Here is a 23,738-nt window from a genome sequence, read left to right as displayed (position 1 = left end):
ATCGGCGGTAGCTCGTTAACGGAGATTTGCCGTGTTGTGGCGTTAAGGTCATTTCAACGAGATTAACCTGAAAGCACTAGTGGGAACACAACGAATATGACTGCACATTTACGCCGACATCATCCTAGTGCAAAGACAAGTGGAAGCAGACAAAAACAAGCAAGCATGCTACTAACTTTAGCCGAGTCATTTAGACAGCTGTTAGCACATGATTCTCCTTATGCTGCTGAGAATATAGCCCAGAAGAAGCGGATAGTATAGCTTTTATTTTGGAAAGCGCCATTTCTCTGTAATAAACTCTCTTTTCCAAAGATGAGTGATTCCTCAATCAGATACAGGGCTTGCAATATCGCTAGCCCGACGTCCCGGAGCTAGCGATTTTTTCAGTCGAGCTACCAAAATCTATCTCTTCCCTGCCCGTCGGGCTATTGTAGGAAAAATATATGTCAATGCTTTTGCATTCTTTCAGAAATGTAGCTGGGTAATTATGTCATTGGCATCGGTGAGCCACTGTCAATATGTGACATATTGAAGTCGCGTTTGAATTTGCGCTTGTTTTTTTGCTTTCACTTTGCAATCGTGCGAACTGTGTATAGAGAGCGACAGCACTGATCTGTGAGTGATGATAATTTGTGCACCAATTCCTCTGACATCGTCTTATTAATCGTTAGCTTACTATGCAAACATGACAAGTGAAATCTCCCGCAGCAAGCTTAAACATGTGAGAGGTTGATCGCGCAGAGAATCGCTGAGCTTATGTGAGTACGTGTGTAAAAGCATTTCAGTTCTGCTGAGCCAAATAAGACAGGTCAGGGTGAAGAAGTGACAGCCAAAGAAAAGCTTACCACAAAACGGAGAAGTTATGACAAATCAGACTATAAGGCAAAAAGAAAGTGCAGCTTTATGGTTTCATGGACAAAAGAATTTCTGTGGCTGCGATATGATGAGCTAAATAACCAGGGCTGCACATAAGTGGTCCGCAGGTGCGTATTCGCTGTCAAAATAAAAAACGCGCACAAGGGTTAGGGTTAAATTTAAAAACTGTACTTTTGAGTTAAAATATATATTTATAATTTTAATAAATGACAAATTAAAAAGGCATGAACATTTTTTTTGTATCGAAAAAATATCGAACCGTGACACCAAAGTATCGAACCGAACCGAACCGTGAATTTTGTGTATCGTTGCACCCCTAGTTTTTACATTTATTAAAATACCATAAAATAATGCCATTATATTCCTTTTTCAAGCTGTATTTCCTAACCTAACAGTGACTCTGACTTCATCTCTGTGTTCAAAGAGGATGTTTTCTTTTTTGTTCTCCAGACCACATGATTAAAAATTCAATGAGACAGAATGTGTGTGATAGAGAGTGGAACAGTGATGTTATGACTCAGAAGGGAAAGATTAGTCTGTTCTAACTCAGGTTGCATCTCTGATGGATTTTAACAGTTTCCTGCTACTGAAAGCTTAAAATGTGCTCAAAACAACTGTAAACACATTTGTTTGCCCACATGATCAGGCTATACATCACTCCAAACAGCTGGGTTAGGTTAGGGGAAAAGGCTAGACAAGACCCAGCACCACCCTACAAGGACAGAAACAGACAGGTGCATGTGTGTGCGCCTACCAATGCCAGAGGAGTCTTCCACCATGGGATTGATCTCGACCATTGACGCGTCATACTTAATGAACAGATTGTACAGTTTGACCATGGTCTCAGCTGCCTCATTCATCAACGCTGGAGGGAAGCCCATCTTCTGAGCAACCTGCAGACAGATGTACTTTGTCAAAAAAAAAAAAAAAAAAATCAGCAGCGAGCTATTTTCAAACAAATGGCAGAGAAATGCCCAAAGAATACATGTTTATAGCCGCGATCAGGGGGTCAAACATAAAGCCCAGGGGCCAAAATCGGCTTGAGAAAAGACTGTACTCCGGCTTTGGAGAATGTGAAGGAGGAATTTTATACTTTTAGGTTCACAGCATTCGCTACAAAGTAATTAAGTAATTAGAAAGAAATAAACTTTCAGTATTTTCATATTTTTTTGAATGATCAAATATCTTCTGTTTTATAACTACGAAGCAGCTTAAATTAAAGTGTACAGCTACAGAAAAAGTTCTGGTAGGTCATTGCCGAAAAAGTCTTGCTGACAGATTTACTTACCACTGCAGCGTTTCTTTATCACGTAGAAACACTGAGCTTGTGTGGTTTACTTACATTAAGATTTGTCAGGAATTAAATGTGTAGTAAAACTTCTGTACACTGAGAGAAAGGGAGTTCTGATCATTATCAACAATGGCATAAGAATTATAGCTTGATTTAAGCATCTCCTCTAACTGTCCTGATATCTTTAACATCTTTCAGCTCATTGTTTTGGTTTTCTTGGTCACATATGTAGCACTTTGTCTCATTCACTGCTCCCACAGAGCTTAATCCTGTCGACATTAAGACAAAAGTGAAATTTCAAACAGAAACAGTAGCTTCGACAGGTCTCATTAGAAGCACGGAAAGCCTGCTGGGTCTGTAAGAACATCACGTTGTTTGAAAAATGTGGTCTTGGCGGACAAAAATAAATGCAGCGAAGGAATATCAATGCCGCTCCATCTAGTTTGAGAGCCCTGCAATCAACACCTCTTCTCTCTGTCAAATATATTGAGTCTCTGCTTTCACTATGACAACCAACATATTCAATATTCAGAGCCAAAGAGATGTGCAGCAACAGGGGAACAGGAATAAAGTGGAAAGGAAAAGAAAGACAGTCAGAAGTGAGACAGGGTGGAGAAATGAGTACATCTGTAAACAAAATAAATCAAGTCCACCAAAAACAAGAAAGAACTCCAGCATTAGCTTCTGAAAGTCAGCTGATAGAAAAATAACGAAATTCATGTTTCTTTTAAAGGTGATTAGAATAATTTCTTCATGAACTGTGTTCTGTTTGAATGATTTTCTTATTACTACAATTCCTCTAACTTTGCTTTTAGAGAACTCAAGTCTAGAATCAGTGCTTAATGTTTCTGAGGGGAAGAAGCCATTGTTACTTTCATTTATACCAAAGCAGGTGACACTGGGTCTGTCCTGTTGTGCATCCTAACTGGACAGACTGATGTCCAGAGGTTTAACCGACTTGGTGTAAGACTGCGATGATCAAGTGTTCCCTTCATTTTATTTTGAGCAGTACATATTTACAGTGGTAAAAGACTGATGGCAGCTTCCGTGAGAAAACCCAACAAGAGCCGTCCAGATACAGCTTGCAACTGTGAAAGCACTCCTGCTGATGTAAGAAGAAACAGAGGGAGAACCTGATGAAGCCTTCTGTAATTATGAATTCCAAGTTGATTTATGTCAGGAAACAAGCAGACATAACGTGTCATGGCTACAGGGCGATCACTTCATCTTTGTAGTTTTTTTTTTTTTTTTTAATTGAAATTATTATTAAGATCATGTTTCTGTGTTAAGCGCATTTTTTTTAAGATTGGTCAAGAAGAAGCTTTTGCAACGTGCAGATGCCGTGATAATGATTATTAAACATGATAGTTTTGTGAAAGCTGTAATGTTTTGAGTTTGTTCAGGTGATCTGGAAATAAACTACAGTTAATGGAGTTCATGATCCAAGTGTGATTGAGTGAACACACCTGAGCGCTCAGCTCAAGAGTGCTGAATTTTCCCCCTAGTGCTTTTTACTTGTTCGGTACATGTAGCAGGAACATTCTCACTCTCTCACAAGTAGCTGCTCAAGTAGCTGTAAAGTACAGCAGCTACATTACAAACACTGCAGCATCATCTTGTTGACAAAAGGTAGACCACAGTGCATCAGAAAATATTTGCAGCGCTTCACTTCTTCCACATTGGCCCATAATGACAGCAATAGTGATGATGAAACAAACATAATGACACAATTACAGCCTCAAGTCATTTGTGTGTGTGTGTGTGTGTGTGTGTGTGTGTGTGTGTGTGTGTGTGTGTGTGTGCGCTTTTTTTTTAATATGATCTGCTTCTTTGCAGAACGTCTCAGGCTCTATCAGACTTTATGCAGAGCGTTGGTTGGCAGCCCTTTTCAGATCTCTCCAAGATGTTGAATTGGGTTCAACTCTGGGTTCTGGCTGGGCCACTTGAGGATATTCACAGAGTGCTCCTGATGCCACTCCTTTGTTATCTTGTCTGTGTGCTTAGGGTCATTGTCCTGTTGGAAGATGAACCTTGTCGCAGAGCTGAGCGCTGGATGTGTCTGTACATTGCTACATTCATCTTTCCCTCGACTTCGACTAATCTCTCAGTTCCTGCTGCTGAAAAACATCCCAGCATGATGCTGTCACCACCATGCGTCACTGTAGGGATGGTATTGGCCAGGTGATGGGCAGTGATGAGCGTTTGATCTTTGTTTCCTCAGACCAGACGATTTTGGGGGGCTGTCATGTGGCTTTTACTGAGGAGTGGCTTCTGTCTGGCCACTCTACCATGCAGCACTGATTGGTGTAGTCCTCAGAAATGACTGTCCTTCTGGAAGGTTCTCCTCGCTTCACAGAAAAATGCTGGAGCTTTGTTAGAGAAACCATCAGGTTATTGGTCAGCTCCCTGACTAAGGCCCATCTACCCTGATGGCTCAGATTAGTCAGGCGGCCAGCTCTAGGAAGAGTCCTGGTGCTTCTTCCACTTACAGATGATGGAGGCCGCTGTGCTCACTGGGACCTTCAATGCTGTTTTCTGCACCCTTCCTCAGATCTGTACCTCAATACAATCCTGTCTCAGAGGTCTACAGACAATTCCTTGGTTTGTGCTCTGATATGCACCTTTAGCTGTCGGACCTTATATAGACAGCTGTGTGCTTTTCCAAACAACGTCCAGTCAACAGAATTTACCACAGGTGGACTCTAGTAATGTTGTACAAACACCCGACAGGCGATCAGTGGAAACATAGTCAGAATCAGAATCAGAATACTTTATTCATCCCGAGGGAAATGCACCTGAGCTCAATTTTGTGTGTCACAGCAAAGACTGAAAAATTCTGTACATGTTATATTATTAATAAACTTGCAAGAATTGCAAGAAAATGTTTTTCACTTTGTCATTATAGGGTATTGTGAATAGAATTCTGAGGTAGAAAATGAATGTAATCTATTTTGGAATAAGGCTGTAATTTGACAAAAGTGAAACACTGGGGATATTATCCTGATGCACCGCAGGAATACCCAACCCTACCTACACAACCTGTTGTCCTTAAAAAACAAGCTTACTCCTTCATAAGGACTAGAGCCAGTGTCTTATTGAGACTATTTTAAAATTAACTGATAACATTTCTTTCTTCATCGCCGTTATTGTTTGTACATCTCATGTGAAAATCTGATTCTGTAAAAAGCTCCAGCTGAATGTTTGTAGAGTCATCTTTGTAAATAAAGCACAACATGGAGCATTATTTATCTTGCTTGGCACATCATCTAAAACAGGATAAGGGTTTTTTTTCCCTCTAACAGATTATTTTAAAGGCAAACATCAGACTGAAAAATAAAAAAAAGTATGATTATTCTAAACCAGGCACCAATTTCATACTGTAAACATGAAAAAATATCAGTTGTTTTCTATAAGCCCTGGAAAATGATTATAACTTAGGCTCAGAGGAAAATTTGGGATGATGGGCGGAAATTTGTCATTAACGGATAACAAACTAAAAATTCGAAAAACCTTAATTATATCAAAAATAGGTGCAAAAACACGCTAAGAAGAATGCAACAATTTCTCCAACCAATGACCTTGTTTAGATAAGAGTTAACCTTCTTTAAACAGCAAAGAGCCCCTTCTGATTTAGACATTTTGGCACTCACTGCAGCATGAACGCACACAAACACACTCCCCTTTCTCTTCCTCCAAGTCTTCCTGCAGCCCAAACTACAAAGTGGGTGCACCTCAAGTCTGTTTCGTGACTTATTACATCTACCATTGATCGCACCTTGACAGCCTGCTCCATCTTAATACCCTCCACGATGTCGATGGGTTCCTTCACAATGGCATCTGGATTTTCCGCTGCAACATCTTCGATGTTCACGCCACCCTGTGAGCTGCCAATCAGCACAGGGCCCTGTGGGACACAAGTGGGAGGGATGGGGATTTAAAATCTTAGAGTTACTGCAACATTTTTGTTTCGAAATCTGTGAAACCTAAGCCCCGGATAGACACCTTTACAAAGTAAACGGGTGATTTAATAAGAGTGATTTTATGCAAGGAGGTTTTGACTATCCTCTCCCAATAATTACAATCAAAATTACCTTCTGTTTTTTTACTGACCTGGCTGCTCTTCCTGTAATTTAAATCAAATCTGAAGCCACATCCTTCAGACTTCCTATTTTTCTGTGTAAAAACTAAAAGATGCTATTGCCATGAAAAAAATAAATAAATAAATTCCAATGTCTTCAAACCTCTCATAACAAAAGCAACAAAGTAGTCTGTGCCTGCACAGTAAAATCACCGTCCTCATAATAAAATGCAAAAGACAACAATAAACAATTTTATAATCATGTCATTTATCTTCAGATTATTTTCTCAAACCCTCAGATTTTCTATTTAAAGTCGTGTAAAACAGGAAAAAGAAGAAACTCTCAGACCGGAGTAAGTAATTTTCATTGTTGTTAGAAAAGCAACACTAAATAGTTTATAAAATATGAAAATACTTATTAATTTCACATTCATCTGATTGTCAATAGGCTAATCACTGAGCGCGCTGATTGCTTGCAGCAGCTTCATAAACACAGCTGCATAGAGAGAAAAAAATAAAAAGGTTATCCACACAAGTCTTCATGACTGCACATCCTAAGGAGGCTCCTCAGATCACAAACCCTGTTTAATACAAGGTTTTGTTCCAAAGACTCCTGAGCTGAGACCTCCTTATTTCTGCTGTGATGACGGCAAAATACTAAGAAGGAATTTCTGTGGTGAGCAGCATCTTTATCCCTTTCTCCATACAGTAAGAACATGTGGAATACATTACAATAAGAATTTTATATACTATATACAACAGTGTGAAAACGTTTTAAACACATAAAATTCTTGCTCACCGCATAGTTCATGATCTATAATCAAGTTATAGACACAATCGACTCAAATGTTAGCAGCTTTGCCTAATTATGAATAAAAACCTGAACATCCAGTCAAGCATACAGACTCACTGAACCCTGAAAAAGATCCAGTGAAAGTGTTAAAATTCTTAACACATGTAAAAACACTGACTTTATCTTCAGTATTGTGCTGCCATCTAGTGGACAAAATCTGTTAACTGAATCACAACTTTGTTTTTTTATGAGTTCAATGAAGATGAGTCAAGATGCATTTAAGCACTGACAGATGAATCTGTGTGTGCTTTGCTTAATTTAGTCATCTGAATGAAAAGATGTGGAGGGGAGGTGCGATGTACAGTTACATTACAAAAACAACAGTTAATCTCATCTAAATCTTTAATTTCACATCTAATTTTTGTAGTTTATAAATTGCCTCTAATTTTTTCAGAGCTGACTTTTCTTATGATACAGATCTTAATTTAAATGAATGAGTAATGTGTTTAATGTGTTTAAGTAAACAAACAGCAGCAGCTTGAGCTTTTCACACTAGGCTTGCAGACTGTCAACAGCTCAACTAAAATGATCTAGAGCTCATTCAATGCCACGCAAAAACATCATGAGATTACTGTAGTGTAAGTGTACCTTCCCTAACACTTAGACTAATACTAATCACCTCTAACAAATCCAATCCAATTTTATTTATAAAGCACTTTAAAATACCCAGCACAGGAACAAAGTGCTGTACAGAAAATAAGTTAAAACAATAGAATAACAAAAAACAGCAAAATAAATAAATAAAACACATAAAACATAAAATTAAAAACAGCCCTATGTTAAAACAAAAACAAGATAAAACAGCATCGAATCACCTAAAAACAACTAAAATAAAAAACCAACATCTCACGTGGTGTCAAAGGCCAGGGTAAAGAGGTGGGTTTTCAAGAGTGACTTAAAAACAGATAAAGAACTGGCCTGTCTGATCTCTAAAGGAAGCTCGTTCCACAGTTTTGGAGCTGCTACAGCAAAAGCACGATCTCCTCTAAGTTTACGCCCAGTCCTGGGTATCTTCAGGAGCAGCTGATCAGCTGACCTGAGAGAGCGGGTGGGTGTATAAGGCTGTAGCAGCTCAGAGAGATAAGATGGAGCTAGGCCATGGAGAGCTTTAAAAGTAAATAAAAGAATTTTAAAATGAATCCTAAAAGAAATGGGCAGCCAGTGAAGTGAAGCTAAAACAGGGGAAATGTGCTCAAACTTTCGAGTGCCTGTTAAAAGACGAGCTGCGGCATTTTGCACCCTCTGTAGATGACTAATATATAATGCACTGAGCCCAATATAAAGTGCATTACAGTAATCCAGCCGAGTGCTAACAAAGGCGTGGATCACTGTCTCAAAGTGCTGCCGTGAAAGAATTGGCTTTATTTTTGCCAGCTGCCTGAGGTGAAAGAAGCTAGATTTTACCACTGCCTTAATTTGATTATCAAACTTCAGATCACAGTCCACTTTGACCCCCAGGTTTGTGACAGTTGGCTTAACATACTGTGCCAGGGAATCTACATACACATTGGGGGTCTCAGTGGAGCTACCAAAACCATCACCTCTGTCTTTTTATCATTGAATTTTAAAAAGTTAACAGACATCCAAGTCTTAATGTCATCGAGACACTGAAGTAATGGCTGTGTAAGGTATCTGCCTTTTTTCTTTAGAGGGACATAGATCTGACAGTCATCAGCATAAAAGTGGAAAGGAATGCCGTGCTTTCTCAGTACAGAACCAAGAGGAAGCAGATATAAAGAGAAGAGGAGGGGGCCTAGAACTGAGCCCTGTGGGACACCACACAAGAGGGGAGCGGAGGACGACACATAGTCACCAAGGCTGACACAAAAAGTTCGCCCCGTCAAGTAGGACCTGAACCACTCCAGTGCTGTGCCCCTAATGCCCACCCAGTGCTCCAAACGAGAGAATAAAATGGCATGATCCACGGTATCAAACGCAGCTGTCAAATCTAAAAGCACAAGAACAACACAGTCCCCAGCATCAGTCGCTAAAAATATGTCATTAAAAACTTTTAAAAGGGCTGATTCAGTGCTATGAAAGGGTTTAAAACCAGATTGGAAAACCTCTAAAACATTTTGCTTTTCCAGGAAGGCCATTATTTGGCTGTAAACTACCTTTTCAAGAATTTTGGAAAGAAAAGGTAGTTTGGAGGTAGGCCTGTAATTTGCAAGAACCGTAGGATCAAGAGCAGGTTTTTTAATCAGGGGTTTGACTACTGCATGTTTAAAATCTTTAGGGACAATACCTGACATCAGACTATGGTTTACCAGCTCAAGAACCAAAGGACCAACTGTAGGTAACACCTCTTTTAAAAGTCGAGGAGGGACAGCATCATTTGGAGACCCTGCAGGCTTAAGATGACCAACAGTCTCCTTTAAAAAGGACAGAGTCACAGGCTCAAACCTATCAAAGACAGCAGAGCAGGAAACAGAGAGTGAGAGGTCATGACCACAAGGAGAGATCTGATCCCTTGTGGAGAAAAGTGTAAAAAATTTTGACAGGCTTCTGATGAGGGCTCAATACAGTCAGTATACGGTGCATTAAGAACAGAGTTAATAGTTTTAAATAAAACACGCGGGTTGTGGCAGTTTGACAAAATAATGTCAGATAAGTGTTTTCTTTTGGCATCTTTTACAGTTCTTTGATATTGACGCCAACAGTCCTTCAGCATCTGGAATGACACTTGTAGTTTGTCCTTTTTCCACTTGCGCTCAGTTCGATGGCAGTCGCGCCTGACAGCTCGTGTCAAGTCGTTCAGCCAGGGCTCAGGGCTCTACACAGAGACTGATGGGTTATTAGTAACACTAAATCTGTGATTTTTTGGGACCATTTAGGGGAGGAGCAAAGCCTGAACACCATTCAACATAAAAAATTTATCATCTCCTCTAAAGGTTTGTTTGAAAGGTTAATGCATGATTTACAAAACACAAAGAAATGGGCATTAAGAGCACTCCTTTTGAACTTTTCCACCTTTGTTGTTTTTTTTTTTAAGGAAATTCATTTCCCGTGAAAGCATCGTTCTCAGCTGAGCAAACACATCATTTGGCTTCTTGTGGGTGCGCCTGTGTTCCCTCACCTGAAAGGACCTCTCCATGGTGATGGCAAAGTAGTATTCTCTGCGTGGGTACCTGCGCTCGCAGATGAACACCTGGTTGCAGATACGACCCGCCTCCCCGGTCTGCTTGGTGTACAGCTTTCGACCAATCATCTGAGATGAAATGTCTCGGGCTTCCTCTGGCCTGGAGATGAGGAGAAGACAGGAAATTGAAAACTTTTTAATGCATAACAAGTTAATTAGAAAACTTATGAAACAAATAGATAAAAACCTGTAAGGACAATACAAACTAAAATTATTAAACAGATACTTGAGTTTATTAACATTTAAATCATATCTGTCAGCACTACTTTCCTGAGCTAGTCAGTAAGCAGGAGAATGAGGATGGACACAGTTACCAAGGTTGTAAGTGTAATCTGCTCCGTGTATTGTACGGTGCAGAAAAAGTTAATTTCCTTTCTTTACAGCCTTTGTCCTCTAAACAACAGTATGCAAAGTCTGTGCAGTAACTTCTGAAAACAGACAATAGAACAGGCTTGTCAAACTCATTAAGAGGAAATGAATAGTCCAATTAATTATTTTGTTCTTCAGATGAAGTCTGGAGTTCATTTTCATCCATTTTTCAGTATTACTGCAGTTTGTTGCTGCCATACTGGAGACACTTTGCCAAGTAGGCAGCATTTTCCAATTACACAGCAGTCAGCTGTGCTAAATAAAAATTAATGAAGCACTTTGATGACTACAGCAGCTCAGATATTCAATCAGCTCTACAATCTGTAGGCATGAGAAAGACCCCTCACAATTTTCCAGCAGTGGAAACAGCCCAGAAAATCCTCAGCAAGTGCAGACTTAGCAATGCTAAGAAACTACAAAAAACACAGGAGCTACATGTCAGACCCTACAGACCGTAGCTAGCATGTCAAAGTTCATGATAGCACAGTTGTGATGACTTCAAGTTTTTTACGTTATTGTTGCTAAAGATCTTTTTATAAGCTATCGAATCGCAGGCTGTTTTTCACAGAAGTGCATAGAGTCGTGGGAAAACATTCTTCAAATGACTGCATATTCACTACTCAAGGTAGGGTAGGTTAAATTGATTAGCATGTAAACATGGTCAAACATCATTAAGGTCTCTAAACACAGCACTGTTTCTTCATACAGAAGGAGCTGAACTCCCTGGTGTCTTCCACCTCCCTCTTCATGTATGTGTTCTCCTCTCCTCCTTTCTGTGCCACAACATGATGAGGAGCTAGGGTGATCGTTATTTACCGTTATCTCTCCTACAATCTTTCCACTCCCATGGCCAACACAAACATTTCCTGCTGATCCTGTTTCATGTTAATAATCTTAAACATGGGTTTTACTGTGAAGCAGCAAAACATACTCTTTGGTACACGCGTAAGTGAGGACAGGATTTTATCTAAGATGTGTTTACATATAGACAATCGTAATTTAGCCGATTTGTTGCCAGTAACGACTTATTTTGTTTAATTATAAAGGGTGGGTTACTTACGAGTAGACGATCCTCACTCCTCCCTTTAGTCCACCTTCAAACGTCCCTTTTCCTCTGCCGCCAGCCAGAACCTGAGCTTTCACCACAAGGTCCTTCGAACCTAACACACACACACACACAGTGATATTAAATGCACTAAATGTCATAGTAACTAATCAGTTACATGACAGACCGGCCAGAAATGAAGTTTGTACATTGTTAATATCAAGTAAAAAAAATATCCTGGTTTTCTGTTAATATTTACACTCACATATTTCAAATGTGTGTTTGCTGCTTTATACATAAATGTACCAATCACTGCTCTACTTCAATTTTGATATTAACAGAAACAGACCTCCATTTGTATGTTTTCTGTAGTGACGCAACATTTAGATGGACTAATTTGATCTTATTCTCCTGTCACGCATAAACAATATGGCCAAAGGCTTACAAGACACCATGAGGCTTTTGCAATAATGGCTGAGTTTAAAAGTGAGAGGAAGGACTCCAGTTGGCAACTAACGCACCCATGACCGTTTCAAAAATATGCAGTGACACAAAGCTCTGGGTCATAGTTGAGTTTTATTTGAAGGTTTGTTCACAAGTTTGGCTTTTGAACCAGTTTTCTTCAAATCTAGGTGGCAACTTATCACTAACTGTGCTAATGTTTCATGATAATAGTAAATTATATACACATTTAGCTTTAACTTCTTTAAGAACAGCATGGCATGCTGTAGCACACAGCATGTTTCAGTTTTTTTCCAGTAATTAGTACTTTTGTTCATTTTCATCAATACACAGTTTCATTCTGGGACTGGGGGGGGGGGTAGCTCAGTTTAATCATTTCCTTTTATCTTATACTTGGCCTTGGCCACACCCTATCACAGTTCATCCTCTGTCTCAAACAAGCTCTTTAGAGCAGTCTGTAAAATTTCTTAAAGATTTTGATGAAATTAGAAAAGTGGAGGACAAAAGAAGACGTGGCAGCAGCCAGTGGAACCACTCAGCCTCCTAGCAGATACACCTATCGTATAAAAATTTTACATCGTCTTATTCTTGAGTTAGTACATTCACAAATGTGGGCATGCAAGCCTCCTCAGAAATGGTCTCAGTCAAAGGGGTAGCTGTCAAGGAGTCATTCTTAAAGAACATAAACAGCAAAATCAGACAAAAGCTGTACTGAAAATCAGCGGCAGCAGGTCTTATGGAGAGATCAGTCCAGATTTCACATATTTGGTTCAAATCATCATTAATATATACAGGGGAAAAATACAACAGTGAATGTCTACAGCCATCTATAGAACATAGTGGAGGCTTCGTTCGTCATGTTTTGGAGCTGAATTTCATCCAGGGACGCAGGAGATCTTGTCAAATTGGTGGAATCATGAAAAAGTACCATCAGATTTTGATCCACTGCAAATTAACATCTGGAAAACATCTGACTATCAATAGCTTCATTATCAGCATGACAATGACCACAAACACACTGCCAATCCAGTGAAAGCATGCCTGTATGAACAAACAGACAGTGGCCTCCCAAGAGCACAGACCTTAAAATTACTGAATCAGTGTGGGATCATCTTGTCAGAGAACAGAAAAAAAATGTCAGAAAACATGCAAAGAAGAGTTTTGAATGTCCTTGGACAAACCTGGAGAACAATTCCTGAAGACTACTGAAACACATGACAAGCAATCTTCCTAAGAGAGTTCAAGCTGTGCTGAAGAATAAAGGTCTTTATACCAAATTTTGACTTTCAAGCTTCTTCTTTTTGGCTTATATACTGTATTTCCATGTATGATTGAACATGTGTCAATAAATAACTGCAAACGCTTCCCATTTTCCTAGCAAAATAAAGAAATTAGGGGTGGCTAAAAACTTTTGCAACATACTGTATATGCCCCCCCCCCAAAAAAAGCAGTAGAGGACCAGCTTAGCTAAATAAGTCTTATCATATCACATGTCTCCTTACTGATAGAGGAATATAACTTCACACACAGGCAAAGTAGGAGTAACATATGAGGAGAAAAAAAAAACATGGCATGCAGCTCCTTTCATGTTATTTACAATGAACAAGAAACAGGGTGTGTATTGATTCCAACAGGTGCATCTTCTTTCTATCCAAGAATTGTGCACGCTGAGTGTCAACTGATACCACTGAAGCAGGAGATGGCTATGTATAGACTGGGTGTGCGAGAGTCTTTCTCTGTCTGTCTCACTCTTACACGCGCGCACGCACGCATACACACACACAAACAATGTTAGAAAAGCCTCCAAGTGGCATTCAGGTCCAGAGGGGTGATGAAAGAGTTAGCAGCATAAATGGATAGTCGCGCCACTGGGTTTGTCAGAGAGTAATAGCGTGGTTAAAGTCAAAACTTTCATTCCATCTCTTTAAATGCTTTCAAGTCTAATGCAGAGCAATGGGGTCAAAATGTTTAACACCGGCATCTTTAAAGTTTTTCATTTCAAACATAGCTCTAAAGTGCTCTTCTTGCTCATATAAGACCAACCAAAGAAAATCACCACTAGTAAATCCACAACAGTGGCTTGGTGGTGGACCATTAACAGATAAAACATTCATAACACTACTAAAGCCCACTGCATTTAACATGGTAGCTAAATTCAAAGGTCTCCAGACTGAAGTTTGACAGAACAGAGTTTAACTACAGCGACTCTAAATTTAAGACTTCTGTACTTAAGTCAAGTTTGTGAAAGTGATGGCTTATACAATATGAGATTGTTTGGAATAGAAACAGTACTAATGTAATTTGGCTTCTTACAGACAAGGTTGTATTATGATTTATTTAAAACGTTAATATTGCCACAGTCAGTTCACAATCAAAGCATTTGAAGTTTAGCCTGCTGGGTTTCTAAAGGCTTCTGTAATTAAATGCATATACAACATCTTCAAATGTCAGTGCCTCTTTATCCATTAAAGTGTGAAGCTGTGCATCTTGACTGAGGTTGGACATTGTCTTTAAAAATCACTTAAACTGTTCTAATAACAGAACTACTGTTTTTGTTTTTTTTGTCCTTTAGTAAAGGACAGTGAAAGTGAACTTGCTTGTTAACGACTTGTTCAGCCTTACCAATCTGCTTGGCCACAGCGTACGCCTCCTCTGAGGAGTTAGCCACCATGCCGGCCGGCACAGAGATGCCGGCCTCTTTCAGCAGGCCGATGCTCATGTACTCATGTAGTGAGAGGTTCCTCTGCTGCTGCTGCACGTGAGGGGGCTGGGGCTGGGACACATGGCCGCCAAACAGACCTGAAGAACCACCAAGAACCTGAAGGGACAGAAAGAACAAGCGCAGGAAGCAATGAACTTAAAACCAGTACATCTACCATCTTCAAATGTCAATCTAACCTACAAATAAACAATCTCTTTTAACTCAAAACAAGCAGACACATCATTGTGTTGTCTTTTGCTCAATATTGCTAGAGCAACATGTGAAAATCGCAGACACTAAACCCACGAGATAAAATTCCTACAACACAAAACATAACCATCCTTGGAGGAAGAGAGAATCGTTCACAGTCCGTAGGACCACAAAAGCAACACTGGAAACTTCAGCAAGGATGTGAAACAAAGTGTTACTCAAAGCATATCAGCTGGGCATTAGACAATCACGTTTATTTCCTCAACTAAATCAGTGGACCAAAAGAAAAATCCAACATTTCATTTTTGGTCAAGAAAAAAAAAAAAAAAAGAAGACAACTGGCTGCTTTATTAGGCACACCTGCTTCACATATTTACTTATTAACACAAATATCTAATCAGCATTTAGGCAAATAGGCATGGTCAAGACAACCTGTTAAAGTTCAAACTCAGTATCACACCAGAGACACAAAGCGATTTAAGTAACTGTGACGGTGGAGTGGTTGCTGCTGCCAGACAGGCTTTGTCTGAGTACCAGAAACTGCTGATCTGCACTCTAGGGTTTACTGAAAAAAGAAAACATCCAGTGAGTGGTGGTTCTCTGGGTAAAAATGCCTTGTTGATGTCAGAGGTGATAGGAGAATGGTCAGCTGCTTTGAGCTAACAAGAAGGCAACAGTAGCTCCAATAACCACTCAGACTAAAGCAGCAGAAACTCACACCAGGTGCCACTCCTGTCAGATAAGAACAGGAAGTGAAGCTCACCGAAAGCAGTCAACAGAAAGATGATTCTGGATTTTTGCTGTGATATTCAGATGATAGCATCAAAGCTAACCGTAACAGGCTCCATCCTGCCTTGTTTCAATAGCTGAGGCTAATGAGGTGGTATAATAGTGTTGGGAATATTTTCTTGGAACATTCTGGGGCCTTAAGTACAAACTGATCACCATTTAAAAGCTCTCACTGTACTCAAATGGCCTCCACGGTCACCAGATCTCATTCCAACAGAGTACCGTTAGGATGTGATGGAACAAGAGACTCACACCATGAATGTGCAGCTGACAAATCTGCATCTGTGTGATGCTCCATGTCAATATGGACTAAAATCTCTAAGGAATGTTTCCAGCCACTTGTTAAATCTGTGCCACAGACAATTAAAGCAGTTCTGAAGGCCAAAAGGCCCCCCCCCCCGGTACCAGTATGGCGTACCTGTGACTGAAGTAAGTGTTTAGCTAAAACAGAACAAGAAGAACTAAACCTGTCGCGGTTTTTGAGGTTTCAGATACCAGACAATTAGTCAAACATTATTTTGTTCTGTTACCTTTACACACTATATAAAATTATATCACAAGCAAAAGTGTGTGTAAACAGACATTATTAACTCTAATAGGTGTGCACACACTATCAAGATTATAATGAACAGAAAAAAAGGGAGCAACTGAAGACTTTTTGTTGGCTACTCAAGTAAGACTTTTAAAGTCCCTCTTGCAACCACATAAAGTGTAACACATGTATTATTTCACTGTTACACCATCCAAAATGAAAACCCAGAACAATACTGCAATTAAAATATACATTATATCACATTTCCAGATGGATAACTCAAAAATTCCTATTGATGAATACAAATGTAGGCAAACGGAGTCCTGACAGGTAGCCTAAAAAGAATGAAACAATTTAAAGATCACCGTTCTTTTTCGTTGATCTATATTACACCTTTCAGCCATCTTTCAAACCAGTATCCTATAAATTTTTTAGCTGAAAAAATGCTAATATTGTGTCACTAAATAGCGTATTCCGAGTTTTGGACAAAAGAACTGAATTCAGTGCTTTTAGAGAGCTTCAACAACCTGCAGATACCTTTTTAGTAAAACAAATGTAAAGCTTTGCTGATGTTATCTGAACAGAATGTGTCAAAATAAGTTTTACAAGCATTTCAAACTTTCACCTAAGATGTCACAAAGACTTCTGTTAAGAATGCTGATACGTTTACCACCGATAAGACAAAACACTAAAACCAGCTGTTTTGTACTGTGTGGGTCCTCTTCATGCTTCCAAAACAGCTCCGGACTGCCAGAGCACAGCCATGAGACCACTGAGTTTGTCCTGTGGTGTCAGGTGTCTGCAGCAATGTTTAGGCTGGAATGTCGAGACCCAAAGCCTCCCACCAATACGACATAAATAACGTAATTCTGCTCAGTGTAGAGTATTCAGAGTTTTGCTGGTCAGGCTCTATCTTATGGGGGCCCTGGTGTAATGGACTCCCGGTTGAATTGCGCGCTCTTCCCGGTTAGATCTCTTCCGTCATTTTATCTTGCTGTTCCTCCCGTTGTATATTTACAGCGTATCTCTGCAGTGAAAGCTGTTTATGCTTCCGAGCCTGAGCGGATTTGGCCAGATAACTTCCCAAGAAGACCCAGCGGGACAGATGTCATGGGGGAGGAATCGCTGGGATGGAAGCTGTAGCAGCTGCCGGTGGAGGTCACTGAGCTTCACTGAGCATATCCTCCACCAAGAATGCCGTTCACAGCCACACGAAGTGTACGGCTACAGAAAAGACTAAGGGCACAGTGATTCTTTGGCCGTTTACTGCTTAATCTGCAGATTTGACAGCCGGCCGTGCTAACTATGTGCTAGTTAGCGTGTTAGCCAAAATAACGGAAACTCAATCGAGTTGTGCTAATGTCAAATTTGACCCTGTCAGATTCGTAGAACTTTTAACCCTCGGGGAAGGTGTGGTGCCATAACAGACACATTCCATGAAAGCCCAAACGTTGTCTTCCGCTGTGGATACACACTTACCTTACAAGCGGAGCTAATAGTGTTTCTAGCCCCTGAAGTTCTCAGGCTAGCCGTCAAACGGCCGCAAATCAGGGACGTCGCCATGTCTCCCTCTACAGCAAAATGGATTGAACGCGCACGCGTAGTGCGATTCCAAAGACGCCCTCCCCTCTGGTAATTTCAAATGCTGTCGGAACGTTCAGTCCCATGAAAGGAATGTTATGGCCAAATAAAAAAAGAAAATACATACGTATAAAAACACACACACACACACACACACACACACATATATATATATACACTATTTTTGTAAAAACTAGGAATTAGTATTTTGAGAATAAAGTCGAAATGTAGAGATTAAAGCCCTCTACAAAGTGCCTTGCGTAGATGAACTAGTAAAATCGTACTTCAGAATTGATTTATGTTTCCCCCTCAAAATAGTTTTTCAAATGTAATGTCAAATTTTCAACCAAAATCTGAAAATGAACACAATTTGTTATTGTTTTTTTTTTTTATTAATCTGGCCCTATTACTACCATTGTACAATGCTTAGGATGAAGGACTCAGGGTTAGGGTAGTATACTGCTGGTGTGTGTTCAAATATCTGAAAATATGCGTACTTACTTTAAAGAATAAAAATGAGCATTTAAAAAGTAGCTAAATGTATTTGTTTTAAATATCCACTTCGTGACTATTTCCCCTTTTCATAACACTGCAAAAACTCAAATAGGCTACATCACATAATTTTAATAGCATAATGCAAAAACAAATCTTTATTTCAATCTTTAACCATAGTATACAATAACATAGTGTTTTACAGTGAGCTCCTGAAGGCAGCACTATCATTGCCTCAACATACTGTAAATAAAGACTCCTTCCGCCCTTTAACCTAAATAAATACAATTCTTAGTGTCAAGTATAAACTTGTAAATGAATAAATGAAGTCATATCTCATGGCTCATTTTAAAAACAACAACAACATGTAGGCATCGTGTTGCACTCTGACATTAGTTCCACTTGTATGTAACAAGAAATTAAACCTTTTCTACCCAGTGCTAATTTCTGGCTTGTATCTCTATTATCTCCTTATCTTTCCACTCAAAAAAGTGATGTCAAATGCAAGATGGCCCTGATGTACTTATTGCTCTTTTGCATTATGTTCTACTTCCACTTCCAGTGAGAAATAGTGTTCCAGCACGTGTCAGTTCAGATTTTCAAAGATTTGATAAATAAAAACATACAGCCAACACCTTGCACCATGAAATGTACTGAATCGTAATGGATGAGATGACCTCTGACTGTATCTGCTTCCATCTAATGCTGTTCAGGAACATTTGAAAGTTGGTGTTCCTAAACATGAATAACAAAACAACAAATCCACAAATCCAGACACAAAAAGAGTAGAAAAAAAATTGTATTCAAAAAGTATTTATTTACAAGACTGAGTATTTACAGGCATATTTACACAACTTATACTACACTGCAAACATTCTGACCGTGACCAACTAAAATTAGACATCAAGTCTCTCACACACACGGTGTCACCAAAGAGCAAAAGAAGGCAAATTATTGTCTTTGTTTTCTGAAGGATATTCTTTGGTCTGTCTTCTTTCATGTAGGAGTCCAGAATGACACGTTCTTCATTTTTGCTAGTTCTAGTTTATACAGTAGTTTCACTGAACTGTATAATAACGCCAGTTAGCCTGGTTCTGTCCAAAGGGAACATAATCCACCTACTAACACCATAAACTCACTAATATTCAAAAAGGGTACATTTTAAAAAATAAATTTCTCAAAGGCACAATAAATGACTGAAGCTGAAGATGCCTGCTCAGATGTTGCTCGCTGGTGAGCTTTAAGTCGAGCAAACAGACACGCGCGCGCACACACACACACACACACGTCTCAGCATTTCTTGACTCTGAGACACACTTTTAGTCGGAGTCACTACTGCTGCTGGAGGAATCTGTGGACATGGCCTCTACATCATCTTCATTCTCCTTGTTGTGACCCGGAGGCTCCAGGCCAAAGTCATTGCCGTGGTGAGGGGGCAGCATCCCCACTGAGACATCAGACGACTGCCACGGGTAATGAGGCGTCAGGACGTCTGAGGTGACACGAGAGAAAAGTGATTATTCTGTGAAACGCCAAACACTGACTGACACTACTTATCTCAGCCTCTCTCTCAGCTCCCTTATATAGTATCTGAAAGCTGGTACTTTTTGCCAAGTTTCTTATGTTACAGAGCTTGATGTAGATGCAGTCTGAATGGCAACAAATAAAACCTGTGTTCAGTGTTTATACTTGATAAAAAGAAAAATAATGGATCCATCCTTTAACTTTTTAAAGGATGGATAAGGATGGATAATGATAAATTGATAAATGATACATTTTGAAATCACCGTAACAAACCTCTGACCTCATCTAAAATCTCTTTGCCAGGAGGCATGGGTACTCCTTCCTTTAAGTGCTCAGCTGAACTTACCTGGTAACCTCCCAGCAGCTAACGCGTCTCCTGGCAGATGACCGTTCACACCATTGGTGGACAGGTTGGCCATGTGACCAAGCATCCCGCTACGCATTTCCAGGTCGGTAGGGTACGGTCTGCGTGGATCACCTGTCAAGTATGACAACAGTGAATGAAGCTGAACATGAACTTTTACCAACACCCAGTGTGAGATACAGAGAGCCTGGCACATACCTGGCACCCAGTTGAGAGGAGCACACACAGCGTTACTGGCACTGATTCTGTGAGCATACTTGATGATTTCTTCTGATGAGATGCTTCCTGCAGAGAACATGTAAACAGTGTCAATTTATGGGCAAGCCATCAAAGAGAAAACCAGCCATCAAACAAAGCTTTCACCAGAACGTGTCGGGAGTGTTCCCTCACCTTTCCTGGCTCTTTCGATGGATTTCAGTTTCTCTTTTGCCTGGTAAACAGCAGTGGCCTGAAACAGATACACAGAAATATATCAATCCTCTTTATCACTTCTCACATGATATTAGAATTTAAAGAAGATGTAGTTTCTGTTTATTATGACTATTCGTATGCTGGCCTCATTATTTTAAACCTTGGCCATGTTTAATATGAACATCTGTAACACGGTATATCAGAAAAAGAAGAGAATCATAGGCCCCTTTACATTACAATAGCAACACTATAACCCTGAACACCTCTGCTGTAAGAGCACAGTATCAGCTACACCAGCATACTTAAAACATTTGAGCATTTATTTCAATCTGTCAGCGCTGCCCTGCTCTGGATAAAAAAAAAAATACAACAAGAGACAAGCCAAACCCACCAGGATGTGTTCTGCTTCCTTCAGTTGTTTCTGGAGCTGCTGGATGTCACTATCTCTCTTCTCCACCTCCTTCTCCAGCAGTTGCATTTCCTGGTGAACCTTCCCCTGCTGCTGGGCCACCTCCATCAGCTCCTGAAACTCCTTGTCCCTCTGCACCAACAGCTCCAGGATCTTATGGATAAAGCATCAACACATTCTGTTATCAAAGATTTCCTATTTCATAGGCTTCATACAGGTTAGTGTAACTAACTAAAATCACTCATGTCTAACACAATAAAAGGTTCAAAAGCTATGAAAGATTTATGGACGACAGAAAATCAGTTGGAAGGAACTAGATATCTTCAAATGTGACAGCATTAAAATTAAATGCTTAAATTTAAAAAAAAATTATGCTTAGCAATTAAGCACAGGTTTGTCCTTAAAGAAACAGTGATCCTGTATCAGTGATCATGTCTCACCAAAACTTTAAAACAGCAAAAAACAAAAGACTGTGCAAATCCACAAAGAACTTGAAGATCAAGTACCAGAAACTGGAAAAATACAGACACCGAGTGGCAGACAAGTATCAAACTGGACAGTGTTTCACAACACTGACCAAATATATAGCTGGAGACATTTTAGAATAGCTGCCACATAGTGAGACTTGCTTCTAGAAGGCCTTTGATCACCACTAACCCTAGGACTACGCATGGTCTGACAGCCACTGTGATGGTCATTAGTTTGTTTACATCTCCGTGTGTCGACTAAAGGCTGAGTGGGGTGTTACCTGCGTGTCCTCTCCAGGTTGAGGCATTTTCTGACTCCTGGACAATGCCAGCATCTCTATCAGCTCCCTGAAATGAACACACACACAATTAAAAATGGTCAAAAACCACATTTCAATCCAACAAATCAAATTTCTATGTTTATATATTTATTTACTTTTTAAAGCTCATACTGATGATCGTTTTCTGTACGCCTATGTTCGCTTTGTTTCTCTGATTAGTCATTTTGGCCATTCTTGTGGTAGTTTCCTTTTGAAAGTCTAAGGAGCTTGGAAAGAAAAGCGCCTGGACTTCTTTGAGTTGCTTGAAGACGTTTCACCTCTCATCCGAGAAGCTTCTTCAGTTCTAAGGGTCCAATGGTGGAGAGTCCCAGTCTCAAAGAAGTCCAGACCCTTTTCTTTCCAAGCTCCTTAGACTACGATGACCTGGATGAATGAGAACCTTCACAGACATATTTCCTTTTGAAAATGACTATTAGCCGTAGAGTGTAGTACCTACAAACTCTTCAACAACCTTGTTTTATAAAATGGAGTCTTCTAACTGCTAACAGTTTCCAACAGAAAAATTAGAACAGTGTTTCAGGTTGTTTCAAATCCCAGAGCTCGTTATCTTTCTTTCAGAAAAGCCGTAGGCTCGGCCAATGAGCGGCATGTCTGCTAGTAATCAGCACAAACTGGGGGTGCTAGTTCACGGCTCCGAGTATTTTATCTCTTCACAGATAAAATACTGATAGCTTACCAAACAGTTTACACGAGACACGAGAAAACGCTCGCACGAAGTTTAATTTTACCTGGATAAAACCTCCAAATCATCCAGCACAGACAGCAGTCTCTCCTTCGTCGATTTCTCCGCCGCCGCCATGTTTACTTTCGTTCCTCTGGTTTGCGCAAGACAGGAAATGACGTTCCAAAATCTTCTTCTTCGTCGTCTTTGTTGTTTTCGGGCAATTTGCGTTTTGGTCTCTAGGGTATGCTAGAGATATGACTCCTGTTCTCACTTCCGTAGCATTTATTGGCGTTATTAATATTATTGGCAGTCATATTCTAACCTAGACTTATGGTGCCTTATTTATATATCTATAATGTAATCTATAATTCTCAATAATTTGTACTCAGTTCATCTACTCCAAATAAATTCCTCCTGTTTTTTTTTAACGTTTTAATGCACTGCACTTATTTATCAGACCTATGTTTTTAATTACAGGTTACCTCTCATTTACACAAGTAAGAGCATCAAATATTGTTTCTATTATCAGCGTATTTCACCTTCATTCAAGCGAAAAGCAACACCAAAAAAATAAGGAGTACATTAAGTTGGAAAGGTTGATAATATATATATTATTATGACGGGGAATAAAGTGGAAATATTCAAGTAACGATTCAAGCGCTTGAAAATAAAAATGAGTACAGTACTTCTGGCATCCTTTTTTCACTGTTGTTGTGTGTGTGTGTGTGTTTTTTTTAGTATATCACACATCACACATTCCAGCTGGCGAGAAAGAATTGTATTAATCTTTTGTTTTGTTTTGTCACTGTATATAAATGTGTTCACACAGCTTTATTTTATTTTGTTCCCATATTCTCCGACCAGGGGGAAACAGCCGTTTCCCAGATGTAGGCTGTTTCCCCCGGTCAGGCCGTAGACAGCGCAAACCGAAACTGAAGAAACTTCCGGACCGTCAAAATAAGTGCAAACCTGCTTAAAATTTCATAAAAGTTTATGTAATGCAAGCATTTATACAAAAAGGGAAAAGTGCCACAGTAATTAAAAGATAAAATACATAAAACGTTTTTCTCTTGCAAGCTGTGTACTGTGATTCTGTATTTCGTGGTTGGATATTGTCTTTCGCAGATGAGAACTCACATT

General features: G+C 39.7%; 2 protein-coding genes across 2 annotated transcripts in view; both read right to left on the bottom strand.

Annotated features, from left to right (window-relative positions):
• Positions 1 to 17,917, bottom strand: part of sucla2 (succinate-CoA ligase ADP-forming subunit beta) — a 30,234-nt gene extending 12,317 nt beyond the window's left edge. The window contains exons 1-6 of the mRNA XM_085374118.1: positions 17,825 to 17,917; positions 14,736 to 14,931; positions 11,667 to 11,766; positions 10,175 to 10,337; positions 5,943 to 6,071; positions 1,631 to 1,769 (exon numbers count right to left, since the gene is read on the bottom strand). Of these exons, the coding sequence (XP_085230244.1) occupies positions 1,631 to 1,769; positions 5,943 to 6,071; positions 10,175 to 10,337; positions 11,667 to 11,766; positions 14,736 to 14,931; positions 17,825 to 17,908 (811 nt within the window). The 5' untranslated portion in view covers positions 17,909 to 17,917. The remainder of the gene's footprint in view (positions 1 to 1,630; positions 1,770 to 5,942; positions 6,072 to 10,174; positions 10,338 to 11,666; positions 11,767 to 14,735; positions 14,932 to 17,824) is intronic.
• Positions 17,918 to 19,292: 1,375 nt separating this feature from the next.
• On the bottom strand, positions 19,293 to 22,790 carry med4 (mediator complex subunit 4). The gene is made up of 7 exons (XM_085373924.1): positions 22,663 to 22,790; positions 21,875 to 21,941; positions 21,109 to 21,279; positions 20,697 to 20,754; positions 20,505 to 20,591; positions 20,289 to 20,420; positions 19,293 to 19,910 (listed from the first exon to the last, which is right to left on the bottom strand). Exons 1-7 carry the CDS (start codon positions 22,731 to 22,733, stop codon positions 19,738 to 19,740), a joined length of 759 nt encoding a protein of 252 aa, XP_085230050.1. The 5' UTR covers positions 22,734 to 22,790; the 3' UTR covers positions 19,293 to 19,737.
• Positions 22,791 to 23,738: the final 948 nt, after the last annotated feature.

Source organism: Diplotaxodon limnothrissa, linkage group LG16 (genome assembly GCF_057381915.1).
Source record: "Diplotaxodon limnothrissa isolate DT_005_m linkage group LG16, D_limnothrissa_male_GT1.1, whole genome shotgun sequence".
Classification (NCBI taxonomy): Eukaryota; Metazoa; Chordata; class Actinopteri; order Cichliformes; family Cichlidae; genus Diplotaxodon; species Diplotaxodon limnothrissa.
Note: the sequence above shows the minus strand (reverse complement) of the source record. Positions and strands in the feature narration are given on the sequence as shown.

Bases quoted from the DNA above. Each gene is read 5' to 3' on its own strand.
- med4 (XM_085373924.1), bottom strand. From the start codon at position 22,733: ATGGCGGCGGCGGAGAAATCGACGAAGGAGAGACTGCTGTCTGTGCTG. The intron at 21,942-22,662 runs GTAAAATTAAAC...TGTTCATTTCAG, and splicing joins GATTTGGAGGTTTTATCCAG to GGAGCTGATAGAGATGCTGG. The intron at 19,911-20,288 runs GTAAGTTCAGCT...GTGTCACCTCAG, and splicing joins AGCTGCTGGGAGGTTACCAG to ACGTCCTGACGCCTCATTAC.